Source organism: Ixodes scapularis, unplaced genomic scaffold (assembly GCF_016920785.2).
Source record: "Ixodes scapularis isolate PalLabHiFi unplaced genomic scaffold, ASM1692078v2 PGA_scaffold6__148_contigs__length_123643588, whole genome shotgun sequence".
Lineage (NCBI taxonomy): Eukaryota > Metazoa > Arthropoda > Arachnida > Ixodida > Ixodidae > Ixodes > Ixodes scapularis.
In genome coordinates, this window is record NW_024609881.1 from 29,834,019 (window position 1) to 29,853,696 (window position 19,678).

Below are 19,678 nucleotides of genomic sequence, written 5' to 3' on the forward strand. Positions count from 1 at the left end.
GGAACAATATGCATTTTTACTTTCACGTGACAAGTAGCAGAGCTTTTCTTTCTGCCTCACTGGGAAGCCTCATCCACCTTTGTCCCATCTTCTACACTGAGAATTATGGTGCCCCTTCTTTTTGCTGCACTAGGAAATCTTTGAAAACTGTCGTTCAAAACATGTGCCCTTTTTGAGCTTTACAGGGCCTCTCCAACTTAAAAATAGCGACCGTAGGCCTTTGCACTTCGCGCAATTTTACGTAATTTCAATTACGCTGTCAAATGATCAAACTGAAATGACTAAGATTTCATTAGGAAATTAACTCAAGAAGCTCGGATTTCGATGGGCACATTTTAGTTTCGTCGCTTGACGAAAACTGGGATATAACAGAGTACCGCAGCCACCAATCGTGACGGTCGCCTTTTGCGGTTCTTCCCCTCATCTTTGTCAAGCCGCTCTCGGAAGCCCCATCCCACCAACAGGTGGGACTGCGAGAGGGGAAGCAACGTATAGAAGGTGAGGAGGGCGGAGGAAGGAGCGCCCTAAGGAGACAGCATCCTGGTCCTGCCACGCTACGGCTCGTCTATCGAGCGACTTTAAATACAGGAACTTCCAGAGGCGTTTCGCATGCCTCATTCTTCAAATCGCGAGCCGAAATTTCATGGACACTTCCACGAGGAGGTTCTGGTACCTGCCACAAAGCTTTTATATGAAGCTAACGACCCCCATTTTTGACTGGAGAAACGTTCTAAACATAGCGTGCGAGATTTTAAAAAAAAAAAAATTTCATATGACTAGGGCACTAACATTGCAATTTGCCAGAACATTTTTTTTTTTTTTTTCAAGGTTTCAATTTTGAGGGATTCCATGTGCCTTGACCAATAACCAAGCAACGTCTCAACATTGACGGAGTAGAGCCCACAGAGCTTGTAAACAATAATGAACCTACCAGAGAGTGTTTGGCTTATAGTTATGCATTGATGGGTGGCTTACCGTAGATCCGCTAAAATAGTGCTTATTAAACTGGGAAAACATTTTCCTTAGGGATGGGGACGGTCGAGAAAATTTGGGAGCTTGGAAAAGTCACAAGGGCATTCTAAAAAACCCCTGTACCCTGAGGGAGAGGCACTCACTTGATCGAATGACGTTTTAGCGAACGCCCACGTTTCACCGAATGACACCGAATAGTCGGACGCCGCGAAGCGGCGTTTTCGGGGCAGCCAAATGGGTTCACATTTTTGTAATGAGCCGCCGCAGACTGTCGCCGCGAAGCGGCGAAAGCGCAGCGCGGCGGATGGGTTAACGCGCGCCCCCGTTATTCGCTAAAACATTGATTCGCTCGAATGTCGCTGTTCGCTAAAACGTCATTCGCTCATGTAATATGGACCCCAAAATTTAGATGCACGAAGGCTACCTTGATAAACCACTATGTTTCTCAACACACTCAACAACTTCTACATTGAAGGGTTTGTGTGCTAGTTACCATTTAAAGCGTGAGCTCATGATTCTATGTTAACTAAACAGTTTCATGCGTCGCAAAAAAAAAAAAGAAAAATAAACGCCTTAACTGAATCAATGGGACTGTCAACAATTTGCAATTTTAGGAAAACCTGGTGGGAAAACATCGAAGTAACAAAAACATATCCTTTCACAACTTCTGCTCGTCCCTTCTGGCTTCCGTTACTGCATGCCCCAGTTGGCGCGATGGAACAGGCACCCTGTACGTAACCTATGCAACTGCGTGAACAAGAAGTTAGGCAGTTATCAACGTTCATCGACGCGTAAAACGACAGTAGGCAGTCCTTCCATCACTTTCCGAAAGAGGGCTAAGCCTCTGGAGGCACGTTTACACCAACACACCGCCGCAGGTTTGGAACGTAGTGGACAAATATCGGGGAAACAATTTTGAATCAAAAGCGTGCCTGGTTGAACTTGAGCATTGTGCGTGGAGCTGGCACATGGCACGGTTTGACCTGTTTGCGACCGCCATATTTTGTCTAAAGTGACGACTCCTATGGGTCGCTAGAGTCGCAAATACTCCGTTGCTTTGACACGCGTAGCTTGCACCAGCCTTCTTCAAGTCTCGGCACAAGTTAGCCAAGTTAGCTGAGACACCCTGTACATTGCTGCCGTCAGTTTTTCAGATAAATTGAGAATAAATCCCGTTTTCGTTGTGCAGTGCGACTGTGGCTGGCTTTCAACGGGTTGCCAATGGCAACACCTTAGCCGCCTTCCGAAATTTGATTACCCCTCAAATTCGGCTGGTCGGTAAGTTTGCCTCTGCGCGCGACACGAAGCTGCAGTTGAGACTCGCCAACCCAGACATCATCCAAAGACTGGTTAGAATGAATTCGTCGACCGAATGCTTCGACGCAGTGTTGGGAAAACGACGAGACAAAGTTGCGTTTTTTATGGGGGCAAGAACGATCGACCGTATTTTTAAACGCGTAGCATTTATGAGGCTAGCTTATAGCGCTTTTTGTATCTGCACCCAGCATGCAGCCCTGATGGAAAAGAGCTTGCGGTTGCCACTTCCGTGTTTTGCATGCAATCGGCGATAGCTCTCAGATTGGGGATTTTCCACGGCGAGTGCTCGACAGCATCAAAACGCACTATAAAAGCCCTTGCTTGCGGGTTTCGTGCACTGCCAAGGGTGCAAAGAAACCAAGGCAAAGGGAGATGAGCGAGAGATGCAATTGTGAAACAAGAGCGATGGGCTCGGTGGCGACGGGAAACCAGCCGTCCTCGCACGACGACCCACCGGCAGTTTGAGCACGAGTTCGGAGACAATCCGAGTGTCCGTGAAGTGGTACTTTCTTGGTAAGGACACATTAATGCAGAAGCAGACGTTTTAATGCTGAATACACTTTATGGCAAGTTTCCAAGTCTTTAGTCGCTGGCAGAATGAAAACGACAAGCGTGTGGCTTTCAAACGCCAGGCCTCCAGCACGCATGTTATGCCTTCCACTGTGCTTTGGTTGTGCACACGCGCTCTGCGTGCCTTCAACTGTCTTTGGCTGTGCACGTGCACTGCATGCCTTCTACTGCCTTTGGCTGCGCATGTGCACTCCATGCCTTTCACTGTGCTTTGGCTTTATGAGTGCTCTCCATGCCTTCCACTGTGCTTCGGTGGTGCAAGCTCATACCTTCCACTGTGCTTTGGCTATGTACACTCTGTGCCTTCCACTTAGCTTCAGTTGCATGTGCACTGTCCTTGCCCTCCCTAGTGCTTCCGCTATGCATATTCCATGCCTTTTATTGTGCTTTATCTGCACATTCTCCATGCCTTTTACTGTGCTTTGGCTGCACGCATACCATTCATGCCTTCCATTGTGCTTTGGCTGTGTGCACGCCCTTCACAGCTTCCACTGTGCTTCAGCTGCGAATGTGCTCTCCATGCTTTTATCTACGCTTTGGCTGCACATGTGCACTCCCTGTCTTCCACTCTGCTTTGGCTGCACGCGCATGCATTCCAGGTGCACGATACGTTAAAGCGTCATCAAAAAAATAAAGCTTGTGTTAGAGGCTGGGCAACTGAGGCTGCTCCCTGCTGCTCTAACCTCGTCGGTGACTATATTAGTGTGGCACGCAAGAAGGGGCAGAATGAACCCCTGACTCACCTTGTCCCCTTCGTGAATTCCGGTGAGTGTACAGATGAAGATGATGGTGACCAGTATGAGGGGAATGAAGAACAGCTGATACACCACCACCCGGAGCACTCTATACCTCCGTCTGCAACCACAAGGGAGAGGGGAACAATGCACGAGATGACAAGGGTGTTACACACAATGTATAAGGCTTCTGAAAAAAATAAAAAATTCCTGGTTCTTTGCTGTATTTTACGAATTAGCCGTGGTGACAGCCTAGACGCTGCACAAGTTACGGCGTCGTGTTTAGTTCAAACTAAATACCAAAAAATGCAAGTTTCTTTTCTTTTTTTTGCCAGGACACGTGATATTTTATTATACTCTTACTTTGTCAACAATGACTTCGTAAAGTCGGAATCCTGTTACAGATACCTCGGCATTCACGTGTCGTTAAACCTATCTTGGCAGCACCACATGGAATCAATAGCTTCTGATGCGTCACGCACACTTGGTTACATTAAGCGAAGCTATAAATAGAGCCCAACCCCCCCATGCATACGAAAACCACTAGCATACGAGACATACATAGGGCCCAAATTATAATTTGCATCTTCTATCTGGAGTCCATCACAGGCATACCTAACAATTACTTTGGAGGCAATTCAAAATAGGGCAGCGCGTTTCATAACATCATCGTACGCATGTAGCATCAGCATCTTGGCCACCAAGTCCTGTCTCTAAATCCCTTCTCCGCTATCTCGGCGAATCATTGACGAAAACTATCGTCTCAGTCACTCACCCCGTCTGTTATGCCAAGAGGTCACTAACAAGATTTGACATTTATTTTAACGTTGTGTTTTACTTAGCCCATGCTTTTATATGTACCGTGATTACCCGATTCTAACGCGCCGCCGATTCTGACGCGCACCCCGTTTTCATACCCAAAATTGAGGATTCTAACATGCCTACGATTCTAACGCGCACCCGGTTTTCATGCGCAAGAAAAATCGATGCTTGTGCACAAAGAACAAGCGAAGTTTATTTACATGTAAGCACTGTGCTCGTAAGCATATCACCCGTCCTCACTTTTGGACAGCTCTTTGTCGCTCTCCACGTGCAACAGCATGTCGTCCTCGGTGCCGTCCCGCGCGTTCAAAATTCCGCACTTCTTAAACAAGCACCTGTCCGTGGCCTATTGAATCCTTTCCGAGTCGACTTGCTTGCGAAGATATTTTCTCTTTGCCTTCGCCAGTCACGAACACAAGTTTCGAGCACACCGAAAGTACGCGAAGCGGCTCAGTTGCCGTTCGTCTCGGCCTCGTAATGAAAACACCGCACCTTAGCTGGTGCAGCGGTCATTTCAGCTCCGCAAACGCTGACGACTGACAACAAAGCAAATCGCTAGTGGAGCTCCTCAGGTTGCGAAATCCGAGACGAGATTGCGACCACGAACCATGAGACCACATGTTGCGCTGTCGCGCAGAGAGCGCAGAGGCTGGCTACGCAGCCATCTTGTATTAGCGATGACGGTGAGACTGCCGGTAGCGTGATTTCGGTTTTTGTTTTGAGTTCGTATCCGATTGTAACGCGCATGCCATTTCTAGCTGTATTTTTCTTGAAAAAATGTGCGCGTTAGAATCAGGTAATTATGGTATGTCTTGTTGCCTTTTGTATCACATCCTTATGTAATGCCTTTGGGCCTTTAAGGTAAATTTAAATAAATTTAGCAGGCGCTGTTCACGTGACATAACGTCACGTGACACTTCTATCGACACACAGTTTGGACATGAATGCCAGATGCCAGCGTTCGAAGAGCGAGTAGAGGCAAAGACGGCTAGCTTTGCGTCTACGCACTAACCGTTCCAACTAGAGCTCGGCACTCTGATGTCCCTGTGCACTCTCTTCTTCTCTCCCTCTGTTTCTATCCATATATAGGGTGTCTCAAATAGCGGCCAGGCTCTTTAAATTGACTGCAAAAATCGGTTTCTTAACCTAACACGCTACGATTTTGTGCAGCATTGTCTACGGGTGGTGCATTTTTTTCTACAAAATTTGCAAAGAGCGATCTTACCTGAGGGAAAAGTAAAAAAAGAAAAAGGCTTAACTCATACGGAAACCCAGCGAAGCCACCGATCTTCAAACAATAGGGCGCTGTTTGGCACGGAAGACAAGAGATGGCGCAGGCAGTCGCGACGCCAACTGCCGCCAACAAACGAGCATACGGCACCGAGAGCCGGCGTCATTAGCAGACAATCTGTTCCGACTCAAAAGCGGCGTGAGCTTTTTTTAATGTCAGCTGCCAATGCATGATTTTATCATCCTTTCTAATAAAACATATTGAATGGACACATAATCGATAAAAATAAATTGTCTGTCGGGCTATTTTGACAGTTTTTCTCGGGGTACTTATGTCGTCTGGTTTGCAGGAGTTCTCGCTGCCTGCAAAATGCGCGCCGCTTTTGAGTCGGAACAGATTGTCTGCTAATGAAGCCGGCTCTCGACGCCGTGTGCTCGTTCATTAGCGGCAGTTGGCGTCGCGACCGCGTGCTTTATCTCTTGTCTCCCGTGCCAAACTGTGCCCTACTGTTTGAAGACTAGTGGCTTTACAGCATTTCCTTAGGAGTTAAGCCTTTTTCCTTTTTTTACTTTTTTCTCAGGTAAGTTTGCTCTTTGTAAATTTTATTGAAAAAATGCACCACCGATAAACAATGCTGCACAAAATCGTAGTGCGTTAGGTTAAGAAACTGATTTTCGCGGTCGATTTAAAGAGTCAGGCCACTATTTGAGACACCTGTAATAAATGCCAGAAAACCAAGGCGTGATTTTGTGTTTAATCAACAGCCTTCATTGATTCATTATATCTGTCTATGTTCCACAAACAATTTTTTTTTTTAGTATTCCATTTTATTATTTATAACATTCCAGCCCTGCAGGCTGTTCCTGGAAATAAAAGTAAATAACTAAGATGAGAACCCCAAGGGGGTCACCCAAAACTGGAGAGCGAAAGAGAGAGAGAGTGAAAAAGAAAGTGAGAGAAAGAAAAAGAGAGGAAAGGAATTCGGGGACAAGGGATACAGAGGAAGAATGAGTCTGAGCGATAGAAAGAGAGAATTTAAAAGAAATGCAGTGTGTGAGATAGAAAAAAAAGAGAGAGGGTGCACTTACTTGGAGAAGGAGGGCGAGGGGCAGCACCAGAGGATGCAGCAGATGGGCGGTCCCCGCAGCGGCATCTCCTCGTTGATGAGCCGCTGCACGAGCTGCTCCGAGCCCCCGGCGTAGCAGCCAATCAGCTCAAAGTACATCACCAGCGAAAATGGAAGGTACCTTGGCAGAGGAGGAGAGGCACAAAGGTCACTCTCCAGCCTCTTGTGCTTGACCCATGATGCACAGCAAAATGTCGACGGGCACAAACTGTTCATGTTACACAGAATCCGTCGGGACGTGGGTTTGAACTTCGTAGGGTAGCAGGCACACACATGCAGGCAGGCACACAAGACTATACACATACGCAGAATGTTTTTTAGGCATCGAAGACTTCTTTTAAAAAAAAGCCATTAAAGCTACACTAATGTGGTCTGTGTTATGCGAGTTTTGCGACCAGGGGGACATTATATTGGCAGCTAATCGTCACAATAGGTCGGTCAACCAACTCAAATTTGTTAGTTAACTTTCTACTTAGTAAATGTAAATATATTGTCTCAATTAGAAACTTCCCGAGCATCATCGAAAACTACTTGGAGAATGTGATCACCAAGTTACCCTCAGCAAAAACATACTCCATGTTAGAGCTCTTCATTGAGTGCCTCTTTTATGTCACTTTAGCACCTATTATGAACTCTTAAAGGAGCACTGACGGGGTATTTATGCTCGCCAAGGTTTTTATTTGTACATAACATATGGGAACCCAACTACCCAGAGCAGAATTAGTGGCTCGAAATTTGTCTTCTTTCCACCCGAAAATTGCCGATTGAGAACTGGCCAGTTTGAGTACTACAGCTCACTCTCTTCTCTGCGGTCATGTGACATTCTTTGTGGTTTAGACACGCACACCAAATGATGGCACACACTCAATACTAAAACTAGGAAAAAATATGATAACCATTTTTGTGGCTTCTAAAAAGCTGCAAATACATTGATTAAAAAAAAAAAGTTGCACAGAGAATCCGAAGCACTTTGTGCGTTATCTGCATAATTCTCAACATGGCACCGTATCGCAGGAGTTGCAGGCTCGACTGCTTAACGAAGCAGACTAAGCGATGGCGGCAGATGACGGGCATGGAACCTCTACTTCGGAACTATTGTTTGCAGTACCGGCGAATCTGTCTAGCTTCGAAAGAAAAATTGTTTACCCATCAAAACAATTAGGTTTCATTCCATACGACACGCCCGACTGCCAAGTTGACTCGCACAAAGACATCGCCGAGTCGTCGCACCTTCGCCTAACTGAGGACATCGCTGGTCTTACAAACATGAATTGGTAAGAGTTTGAAAAACATGCAAATGCCAAGCACAAAGTGCTTGACTTTTGCATTCTTCGTGGGACGCAATCGTCTTTTGTCTGCTTCGCACAGCTGGGAAAACAAAGAAAAACATTAATAAAACACGGTTGGGTGTAGCCATGTGCCTTCCAGCAACTTTCTCCCCCTCTACATTGCTTCTTCCTCCCCAGTCCAGTTTCAGTTTCAGTTTTGAGCAGTTGCATTATTTTACTTTAATAAAGACATATGTAACACCGTAGCAAAATATTGATAGGGTAGTCTTCTAACACCATACTAAATCCCATTGGCCGCTGCGCCATCGCCTCCGAGATCCCGAAGCGCGCGCTAGTACACAGCAGACAACAAAGGGAGCAGACGAGCTGCTTGCATACTTTCGCATTCACAACTCATAAGACAAGCTTAGGTGTACCTCGAGCTTTTTTAAATCATTACCATGACTAACCTATACCCTTCCCCTTTTCCTCATTATGAATGGGCTCCACTGTCGTCTACACAGATCCACAAGGGGTCCGCAAAACATTGAGGGTTGAGAACCACTGCCCCAGAAAATAGCTTGCCACTGGGAGTTCCTACAAATGTGGCTTTAGGCAGCACTGCACGGATAGCGTGGTCACGGGTCTCTTTTCGACACATAGATTGGCTCGAGGGGGCCGTGCGCTTGCTCCGCCAAGTTACGGTGGGATGGAGTGTGGCGTCGAGAGAGTGCCTCTGGTGTTTCGGATTTTCCCCAAGGAAAGGAACGTCTCCCGCAGCGCAACGGAAAGTTTCAGGACCAGTTAGGAAATGCCTGAGGACTGCGCCGGAGCCAAGGAAGCCTCTAACAGGAACGTCAGTCTGCCATGCAGTGCGTCGCCGACGCCGGTCTACTCACAGCATGATAATAGAAGATGTGGCGTCGTGGACCCTAGGGAACACGGTAGCCACTAAGGCACAGACCGAGGTTACCTGGTGGGTGGGGCCGGGGCAGCACGGGGAAGGAAGGAGAGGAGGAAAGAAAGAGAGTGAGCAGTCACGAAAGAGAGGCACACGCGAGTCAAAGAAGGCAGGGAGAAAGAGCAACAGGATTAGTAGAAAAGATGAACGACATTGCAGCTAGAGATGTAGACCCAAGGAAAAGACATACGAAAAAAAACAAAAACGAAAAAACTAAGGAAGTTGAGTTGTTTTTATTTCTCCTTTAGAACAATGTAAAGGAAATAGGAAGCATTCTTGCTTTACCAGCCTTGTATTTTACTGCTTGCCAATGTCCAGTCGACATGCCAATGCCTTATTCTACTGGCATATGCCAAAATCTCCCTCCACTTTAGTGGCCTTATGTTTTAGTGCCTGCCGACGCTTTGTAGACATGCCACAAAGCCTTGCCGATGTCCTACCAGCATCCTGCCAAAGTTTTCCCCGCTGCCTGCCAACGTGCCAATACCCTACCAATTACCTACTGGCATCCTGCCAACGTCTCCCTCCACACCCTATGCGATCCCACGTTCCACCCAATTGTCTGCCGAGACTCTGATGGTGTCCTGCCAACATCCTGCTGGAGTTTTCACCCCCTCTACCTGCCCCATTTTTTACTGCCGCCAATGTGCCAATGTCCTGCCGACATCTACCTCCAGACCCAGTGCCCACGTGCAGTCCCATGTTATGCCCAACTGTCTGCTTAACATCTTGCGGATGTCCCACGAACACCCTGCTGGAGTTCTTCCCCACTCTGCCAGCCCCATGTTTTACCTGCCGATGTCCTGCCAATACGCCAATGTCCTGCCAATACGCCAATGCCGTGCCGACGTCTCCCTCTAGACCCGGCGCCCCCATTGGGGACTCACCGGAAACACGGACAGGGCCAGGGAGCTGTAGACCAGGGGCCGAGTGGGCCAGCAGGCGCTCAGGTAGAGGCACTCGTGCACGAACACCGCCACCGTCGTCATCACCATCAGGCTCTCCACCGTCGCCAGAAACAGGCCCCAGTTGCCCAGCACTGCACGCACACACAATGTTGTCCACAACCAATCCAACAAGACAAAGAGACCCGTGGCTCAAAACTGCCCCATTTCAATTATCTGGATGAACAGCACACCGGCATGCGGCAGTGTATCACTGGGCTCGTTCGATTTACCAGAAAAGTGCAGGGCAGTGTACTTCCAGGTATGTGTTTTAAAATAGGCTGCACTTGTAAATTGAATATGGCAGTATGGCAGTGTGCACTGTGTGTAGCTGGCACAGAAGTGCAGGTAAATCAAACGAGTCTACTACTAATGCATGGTGCACGTTAAAAGACTCCAGGCTAGCAGTCGTACTGAGCTGATTCCATTTCTCATCAATGGCGTCAACCAGTGTCGTCATACCTCGAAGGCAGAGCGACCTTACGCTGTCTAATCACAAACGCATACTTTGCTCTTTTTTTTTTTTTGTTTTTGCAGGAGCCGGAAAAAAATGCACATACTACAGTTTAGAGTTCCTGTCTTGCCCCGATGCCCTTAAGGTGCAGCAGACAGTAAAGCGTTGTAGAATCTTTGCTCTTGAATATCACATTCCATAAAGTGCAGTAATCATATGGGCAAGCTGGAAATATTGATTCTCAAAAACTTTTGATGTTCAATAAGCTTTGAGATTACGGTGACCATTTCGATTAGAATGAAATGGGCCAAAGGTGCGGAGCATGTCTTATTACCTGTTTTTTTTAGCTTGATTTCTTGATTTCTGTCTGATGGACCTAAATAGTATGGTGACCATTTCACTGAAGGAATCAGGTTTTTTTGTATAAGTAAGGCGAAGAATCCGAGACTTCCAGGTCATTTTGGTGTGTCTGATGTGCTCTGCTGTTTGTGGTTCTTCCAAACTGAGTGTACAAGTGGTTTGTATGAGCACATGGAAGCGTGATGTTCCCTCGTATATCTTGTTGATACCATTGAGAAGAAGGATACACAGGGTGTCTCATGAAACGCGGGCCAAATTGTTTTCACGAAAAGTAGTTTTAGCACAGAAAAAAAAAATTGGTCTTGGATTGGTCCCAGCCTAAGGGCCCACTATTTAGACATATTAATAAACACTGGTATATTTATGTCCTTAGTTACTTTGAGCAACTAACTTCTTAAGTAGTAATTTGATACATCTTAGGCCTCATTAGAAACCACTAAATCGTCAAACCTTACAAAATATTTTACGGCGTTCAAAGAAAACAGTAAATGTGGACGCAAATTTAAGTTTTGCTTGCCTACATGGAAGAACCTCTGCACGAGACATTCTGCTCCCCATGGTCAATCCACGTAACCACCACCTCACCTCCTTCGTATGAGCGGAGGAAGTGTGGCACATGCTGGTGAAATTAGACTCTTTTAGGCCCACTATTTAGACATATTAATAAACATTAGTATATTTATGTCCTTAGTTACTTTTGAGCAATTAACTTCTTGAGTAGTAAATTTGATTCATCTTAGGCCTCATTGGAAACCACTAAATCGTCAAACCTTACAAAATATTTTACAGCGTTCAAAGAAAACAGTAAATGTGGACGCAAATTTAAGTTTCGCTTGCCTACATGGAAGAACCTCTGCACGAGACATTCTGCTCCCCATGGTCAATCCACGTAACCACCACCTCACCTCCTTCGTATGAGCGGAGGAAGTGTGGCACATGCTGGTGAAATTAGACTCTTTTAGGCCCACTATTTAGACATATTAATAAACATTAGTATATTTATGTCCTTAGTTACTTTTGAGCAATTAACTTCTTGAGTAGTAAATTTGATTCATCTTAGGCCTCATTGGAAACCACTAAATCGTCAAACCTTACAAAATATTTTACAGCGTTCAAAGAAAACAGTAAATGTGGACGCAAATTTAAGTTTCGCTTGCCTACATGGAAGAACCTCTGCACGAGACATTCTGCTCCCCATGGTCAATCCCCGTAACCACCACCTCACCTCCTTCGTATGAGCGGAGGAAGTGTGGCACATGCTGATGAAATTAGACTCTTAACTGTTCGAATGAAATTGCAAAAAATAAGCTGTGATTCATGGGTTCACTTTGGTCATGCACAGAGTGAGCGGCGGAGCACATTAACCGTGCAGTTTGGCAGCAAGCAGCAAGACTGCTGGTGTAGAGATGTGCTCCGTTAGGAAACAGAAACTTATGAATGCATCCAAATTTAGCGCCGTAACGGACTGCCATAAAATGCTATGCGTGCCTTATGTTTTTGTAAAATAGGATAATTTAGTGGTTTTTAATGATGCCCATAAAGATTCTAATCAAAACCGTACCTTTAAATTTACTAACTGCAGAATTCATTAATCAAAAGTAATTAGAAATTTAATTATACCGAACGTTTTTCATTTTCTTAAACAGGCCTCTTGGCAGACATCTATACGACACGAGCCCTTTCTCCACGCAACGCAGTTTTCATAGGAGCAATTTGGCCAGTGTTTCGTGAGACGCCCTGTATATGGTGGGTAACTAAACAAATTGTAGCCGAGTTTGAGACACTGTTTGGCCCCCTTTGTTCTGTTCTTTCCACATTTGAATCTTTCATTTTTCTTTGTCTAATCCAAGGTTATTTTATACTGTGACAAACTCCCACAGCAGTGATTTTAAGCGAATCAATTCCGTCACAAAATCCCGCAAGAATCCTTGTCGCCTTAGGTTTTCACTGCATAAAGGCAGTAGTCCTTTTGGTTTAATTATAAACGCATTAGCATTGTCACTGACTACGTCAGACAGAGCAGATGACCACATCAACTGGAGCAGCTGCGGTTCTTTTCTGCCATCAACTGCTTTGGCTGATGCACCGAATCATGGCACTGAAGAACTCTTCACTGAGCTGTAAAGACATTGCACAGGAAAAAGCTTTGGCTAATGGCTCAACTGCATGAATTCGCGCAGGAAACGACCTTATAATGAAGCCAATTAACGACAAAACAATCTTTAATATGCGGCAGTTTCACAAATTGCCTTCTCACTTCTGGAAAGCCGCGTTCCACTATGTTGACAAAGTGTATGCCACTTCACCCGTTAGTTTGCGTGCAGATGGTTAGTCATATAAGTCATGTTTTGCTTTAATGAAAGGCACAAGTGTGACAAGTGGTTTCATGAATGACAGACCTCGGTAAGTACACTAACAAACGTGTTTGGGGCCGCGTAATCCAATGCTCCCTTCCTTTTCTTTTTTTTCCCTTTTGGAGTCACCCTGGTGGCGCCTACTGTGCTGTATGCAAACGCAAAGGTGTAGAATGCAAGTTTTCCAGTAGGCGACATTGATGATTTCTGAATTACTAATGAAAGGTGGAATTTACAGCAAAATTTAAAGCTACTGTTTGATGCTAAGAGTTTAGTCACTACCATCCATCTATCCACTCTTATAGAAATGAGCCGTAATGTGCAGTCTGGGGAAATGTCGGCCACTGCTTTTTTCATGTTGTTTTTAATAGACAATGAATATTTTCAATAAAACACCGACACATTTTTGTTTTTTGCTCACGACAAATATGAGCCCCATTTGCCAATAAACACGTGCTACGTAGATAGGGTAATAAAAATGTTTTTATTCTTGTGTCAGCAATCATTTGACAGTCATTCCTTCTATGTACTGTTTTAGGCTGACTACGAAAATTCACCATTGTATCAAAACTTTTTTTACTGATGACAAACAAGCTACGTGTGCTACATGCATAGAGCCGTAAAAACGTTTTTACTTCCACGTCGGCAATCATTGTCTCCTATTAAAATGGTAGAGAAGGCAGCAGCAAACACACTGCTACTGAATTTGCATCAACATTCACAATCATTGGAGCATTTCGGAACAATGAAGCTCAATGTATTCAGTGTATTACCCCCGGAACAAAAGTAACCACATAATAAACAAAATGACAACCTTTTGCAGAACATATATTTTGGGTCCGAATCGAATTCGAACCGAATAGTGATTTTGGCCAAATAATTTTGAATCGAACAGCTTGAATAGTACAAGCAACAAATACCACAAGATATGTTTAAACTGTAGTTTCATATTTGCCCTTATTTGTTTATTCAATATTGTCGAATAATTCAATATTGTTGAATAATTCGATATTGTCAAATACTTAAAATTGATTCGACGCGAATGCCAAATAGAACCGAAGTCGATGAGCTATTCGTAATAAGCAAACATTCGCCCATTCCTATCAATATCAGTTCCCCGGAAATGGCTTTATGGCGACCAATTCAATTACCGGGCATCCTGCGACAACTCTCCTCTATTCATTCGTAACCCAGACAAGGGGACTAAAATACCACGCCACGTTACAGAACAGAACCCAGCTGCGCGGCCTCGAAGGCCGGCCGGCCCTGTATTTACGTAAGAGACAGCTCATTAATCTATCGCCGTGGCAACCGTTCTCGTGTATGCTCTGCGTGGCCGGTTCCCTCCCAGAGTAACTCGACACTTCTCTGATTGGGAGAAAGGCAAACAGAAGGAGCCAGAAATAGCGGGATATTTGTTGTTGTTGTTGTTGTTGTTGTTTCAAGTTGGGGGACAGAAGCAGACTTGCATGGTATTCATTATAAGTACTAATCAAATAACTTGTAATTGATTTTTGGAGTAATTTTGTAATCATTTGGATACATTTATTACAAAGTAATCACAAGGGTAATCTGATTACCCTTAAAGTGTGTGATCAAGTAATGGTGGGCACGCAATGGTGCAGGCTTTTGAAAAGAATCTATTGTCTGGCATTTACTGCAGTTTTTTTCACCGTGTCCTATCCCAGGGCATCTCGTCATTTCATCAGCATCTCTTTGTAGATCAGGGTTTCTCAAACTATGTGATCTCGAGGCTTTAGTGAAAGCTGAAGAACCTCTTCTAGTCTCTGCGTTGACACAATAAAGCGGTGCAAAAGCCCACGGACCATGAAAACAAGGATGCACCTAGCTAGGTAGTGTTTGACTCAATATACGCATCAAGGGATGGCTCAAATCTGCTAAGACAGTGCTTAATCTGGAAGAACACTTTGCTTAGTGGCAGGGACGTTCGAGGAAATTTGAAAGTTTGGGTACCCCTTGGGGGCACCCTGAGGAACGTCCAGGTCCCTTGGAACCCAGTTTGAGAAGCTATGCCATAGATGGTTATACCACCCAAGGACTGTAGCCTAAAACACAATCCCATCTAGACTCTTACTACGCATACGTGGACATTGCACGAAGCTCCTCCGCCTTTAGCCCACCAGCTTGGCACCACTTTCGAAAATTCAATCCAAATTCAAAACTTGATCTTCCAGATGTGCTCTGGAGGGTCTATTGGTCAAGAAATGAAAGACGCTTACAATTCTCTCTAATGCCAAATTAGAGAGCAGCTCTAGAGGAGGAGGAGGAGGGAAGGGTATGCCCCTGCTCCCCCTCCATACCCTCCCCTCTTCCTCTCCTGCTCCGCTCCCATTGTGCGGGTAACTTTTGCTAAATTTCCCCCTAAATTTAGCAAACATTTCCCCGCTAAATGTAGCGGGGGACATATTCTCGCTAAATTTAGGGGGGAACTGGATTGGTGTTGAGGTCACGTGATGTCAATTTCCCCACTAAATCTAATGGGAAAATGTTTCCGCTAAATGTAGCGGTGAAAGTTTTTCGCTAAATTTCTTCTGACTTCACATTCATTCATGTGACATCGCATGTGACATCACGAGGGTAAAATTTCCACCCTAAATTTAGCAAAAAATCCCTGTTATATTTAGCAGATAATTTACCCGCTACATTTAGCAGGAAAATTGCCCCCTAAATTTAGTGGAAAAATTTCCCTGCTAAATTTAGTGCGAAAATTTCCCCACTAAACTTAGTGGAAAACTTTTTCTGCTAAATTTAGCAGAGAAGTTTTACCCTTGTGATGTCACACGCGATGTCACGAGGGTAAAATTTCCTCGCTAAATTTAGCACAGAAATTTCCCCTGCCAAATTTACCGGGGAAATTTTACCCTCGTGACGTCACACGTGACGTCATTATGGAAAACGTCCCATAATGCAACGCATGGTTACGCCGACGGCGACGCCGCTCAACCCAGAAACGAGCGCCTCAGAGCTGTGCTCTAAAAAGCTACTAAAGAGCAGCTTGACAAGGTCTAGAAGCCCGTTACACTGGCAATGGCAAGATAAAGGTTTTGAAGGTCCCAGGAGTTTGCTAGTTTGTAATAAAATTTTTTTACATGTTTCGGAGTAATTGGGAAGTGGTCCTAATTTGACGGCGCAATCATTATAAACGCTATACCTGCATTAGCTGACCCATTGCACAAACCATGGGTGTAGCACCTTCATTTCCACTGAATGTGCATTTAAGAAGAAAACATAAAGTACAGAAGTTTCTGCATAGACTATGGTCTCTGAGGTGGCAGGAACGGCGTTAAAGAGACGGCGACCAGAGTAGCACACGCACGAAAGCACTCTGTCAGCGAGAGCAAATTAAACGTTGGCTGTTTACACACTGCGAGGTTCGTCTAGCCTCGCATTGTGTCATCCGTTTACACCGTAGGTTAGAAATTAAGTACCACTGCTAGCCCGAGGTCTTTACTGTGCATTGAGGAGCAGTAATATACGACCAGATGCCGGTACGGCACTTGTCCAGATTGAAACGGGCAGGGGCGGGGATTGAACCCAGGGTCCCTGGGTTCTGCAGCGCGAGCTTTAGCTCTGCGCGCCGCAAACTACGGCACGCTGACACACCCGCTCGTCAGTCCCCCAACTCTGTCAGAAGTACATGGCACTTTGTGCGCTTCCGACAGGACGAGACAGAACCAGGTGCTACATGGGCAGTGATAAAAGCGTCAGGTATCGGCCAAAATATGCAACGACTTTTTATACCTAGGGCAAATTTTTTTCATTCGCTATATCAGATAGATTGAAGCCTGGTGTTTTGTCTCGGACGACCACACCATAGAACTGAAGTAAAGTAGAGATTTGAGCTAGTTGGTACTTCAACATGATAAAACAGTGCACAGAACACGGAGGAAGAGAAAAGGACAGGTAGAATGACAGCGCTCTTTTGTTCTACCTGTCCTTTTCTCTTCCTCCGTGTTCTGAGTGCTGTTTTATCATGTTCACGTAAAACTGACATATCACGGAAGCCCACACATGAAGAGACGGGTCAACCAGAGCCACTAAAAAAGTTATGCTTCAGGGTAATAATGCTTTAGCCACAGGATGGACGGATGCTAATGGCTGCAGCCTTTATAACGGGCAGTAGCTTCTGCCACCTAGCCTAGAATGTTGCTCAAAATCATTGTTTCCAGTTGTTTGATTCTTTACGTGAAATCCCATGGAATGCTCTTCTGTCCTCCAGAAATGTTAAAACAATGTTGCCTGATCATCACGACACCATAGCTAAGGCTCAGGAGGCTGCAGCTTTCTAATCATAACCATTGTCAATAGACCAATCTAACCAACCAGTTTGGTTATGCCACCGCTACCGCAATGCATCGAGGGAACTTTAGCCTTCTAGCTTTAACCTCGCAGGAGCTCTCTGCATGCAGAGCATGGAGCACCACAAGCCGTCTCGTACACTGCCGCCTGCCAAACTGAAGTTATGGCAGCGTCACGCTTGCGCCGAACGCTTGGTGAGAACGGTCTATAGCACCTACTCTGCACAAGGTAACAAAATGGTGACGACACCCACGAGACAATCGGGAATGGAGTGTCAATACCCTAAGCGTCGCCCATCTAGCGGCTCTAAGGTCCACACAGGAAGCAGGAAGAGAGCTCACCTGCATAAGCTTCTGATGGAGTCGGTGTGTAACCCTTTTCCAGTAACTCTGAGCAATTCAGGGGTTTCATTGTTCGCTGGACTCTTCCACGGCATCACACAAATTTGGAACTGCAGGGAAGGATCTCTGGTCAGGGGAGGCGGGGCACTTCTTCGGTTAAGGCCGGTCCACACACTTGCGTCTGCTAACGAACGAGCGCATTATGACCTCCCAACATCTTATGATGCCATCGACGCGGTGGCCCCGGAACTGCACTTCACTGGAGCAAACAATTTTGCAGTATTTACGAGATCAATTGTACATACTCTCTATCGGAAATTGTCATTTAGAACGTTCTTGAAAACTTTTGGAGCCAATATCGAAACAATAATGCACGAAAAAGAAAAGGAAATATACAGAAATTGTGAGTGTTCCACAGTTACTCGATAGGTGGCGCCAGTACTTCGTCTCGTCTTAAGAGATTACAAGAGGTCGCAACGCACTTGTTTGCAAGCAGTTGCAAGTGTGTGAACAACCCTCAACAATGTGGACGCGGAGCATTCACAAATTCACCCACACGCCAAAATCCCAATCCTTCTGGATCACGGATTGATTAAGCACACCACACCGACTTGGCATAACACAAATAACAATCTAATTAGACATTTCATCTCCTCTATGGGAGGCATCATCAGTGAAGCCCAGAAGCAGCAATGAGAAAAACGCCAACCAGAAATCCTACTTAAGGAGGTCCACATACACTTCGAGAAGGGGGCCGCGGTTGGAGTTACAAGCAGATGAATCGCACCGGATGCACCATGACTCCAAGTACCTTCGGGGACCCCACCTTTGTTCACGCGCCAAGGTCGACGCGTTCTCGAAGCCAAAAATGTGACCCGTTTGCCAACAATGATCAACCAGCTCTTCCCTAGTGGCATGCGTGGGTTTTGCCACGTCACGTTTGTGTTCTTTCATATGGGTGCAACGTTTGCAGCCAGTCTCTCCAATATATAATGCGTCACAATCTAGGCAGTTCAATTTATACACAACACCACACTGGGACTCTGGCGGGGTTTTGTCTTTTGGCTTAGAAACGAGGTCACATAGTTTAAGATGGGGTTTGAAAATTATTTGGATCTTTAAAGGGTCGAGGGCCCTGCAGATAGACTCAGAAATGCCTTTAATATACGGAATTGCTAGTTGTCCTGCTCTATTACGACTTTTATCCTGACGTCTCCCTTGTCCCATCTGCTTACGCGTGTTTTCTACAAAACATCTAGGATAATCCCACTTTACCAGGGAGTCAACAATAAATGTATCTTTAGATGCTCGCCGTTCGGGATTAGAAGAAATGTGTTTGGACAGATATAGCAGGGTTTTTAAAACTGCTCTTTTGTGCTCAACTGGATAATGCAAGTTTAAGAAGTTACCTGTGTCACAAGCTTTACTGTAAACAGTTGTTTCTATGTGTCTGATGCTGTTTCGGTTTACAATAACATCTAGGAAAGGCAGTGCGCTCTTCTGTTCTACTTTACGTGTGAATTGGATTGACGGTTTAACGCTGTTCACAAAGTTAAATGAAAGTGATTGTCATGGTATCTGTTTAGAATTATGAAAGTGTTTAGAATTATGCACTTGTTGACTTCTGCTGAAGTTTGGCAGTGCGGGCGACAAAGTGTTATCAAACGCACAAAGCTTGTGCTCGAGGCAAAGCATCTACTGTGTTCTTAATCTGTAACCAACTATTATTGCCTTGATTAGGATGCACAAAAGAGCATTATGCACTTCAAAATGAGTTTTTATTATTATTATTATTATTTTTATTATTACACATCTTCCGAATGAAGATTCGGAAAACAAACTGCTATGAAATTTTTTAAATGTGATCTTAACACGAGGTATATGCTCATTCATTTCAATCCTCC

At 45.2% G+C, this 19,678-nt stretch overlaps 1 protein-coding gene across 1 annotated transcript in view; it reads right to left on the reverse strand.

Moving 5' to 3' along the window:
- LOC120836072 (organic solute transporter subunit alpha-like) overlaps positions 1 to 19,678 on the reverse strand; it is a 33,151-nt gene that overhangs the window by 12,549 nt on the left and 924 nt on the right. The window contains exons 2-6 of the mRNA XM_040207366.2: positions 17,775 to 17,884; positions 9,889 to 10,040; positions 8,940 to 9,013; positions 6,735 to 6,893; positions 3,603 to 3,714 (exon numbers count right to left, since the gene is read on the reverse strand). Coding sequence (XP_040063300.2) covers positions 3,603 to 3,714; positions 6,735 to 6,893; positions 8,940 to 9,013; positions 9,889 to 10,040; positions 17,775 to 17,844 — 567 coding nt within the window. The 5' untranslated portion in view covers positions 17,845 to 17,884. The remainder of the gene's footprint in view (positions 1 to 3,602; positions 3,715 to 6,734; positions 6,894 to 8,939; positions 9,014 to 9,888; positions 10,041 to 17,774; positions 17,885 to 19,678) is intronic.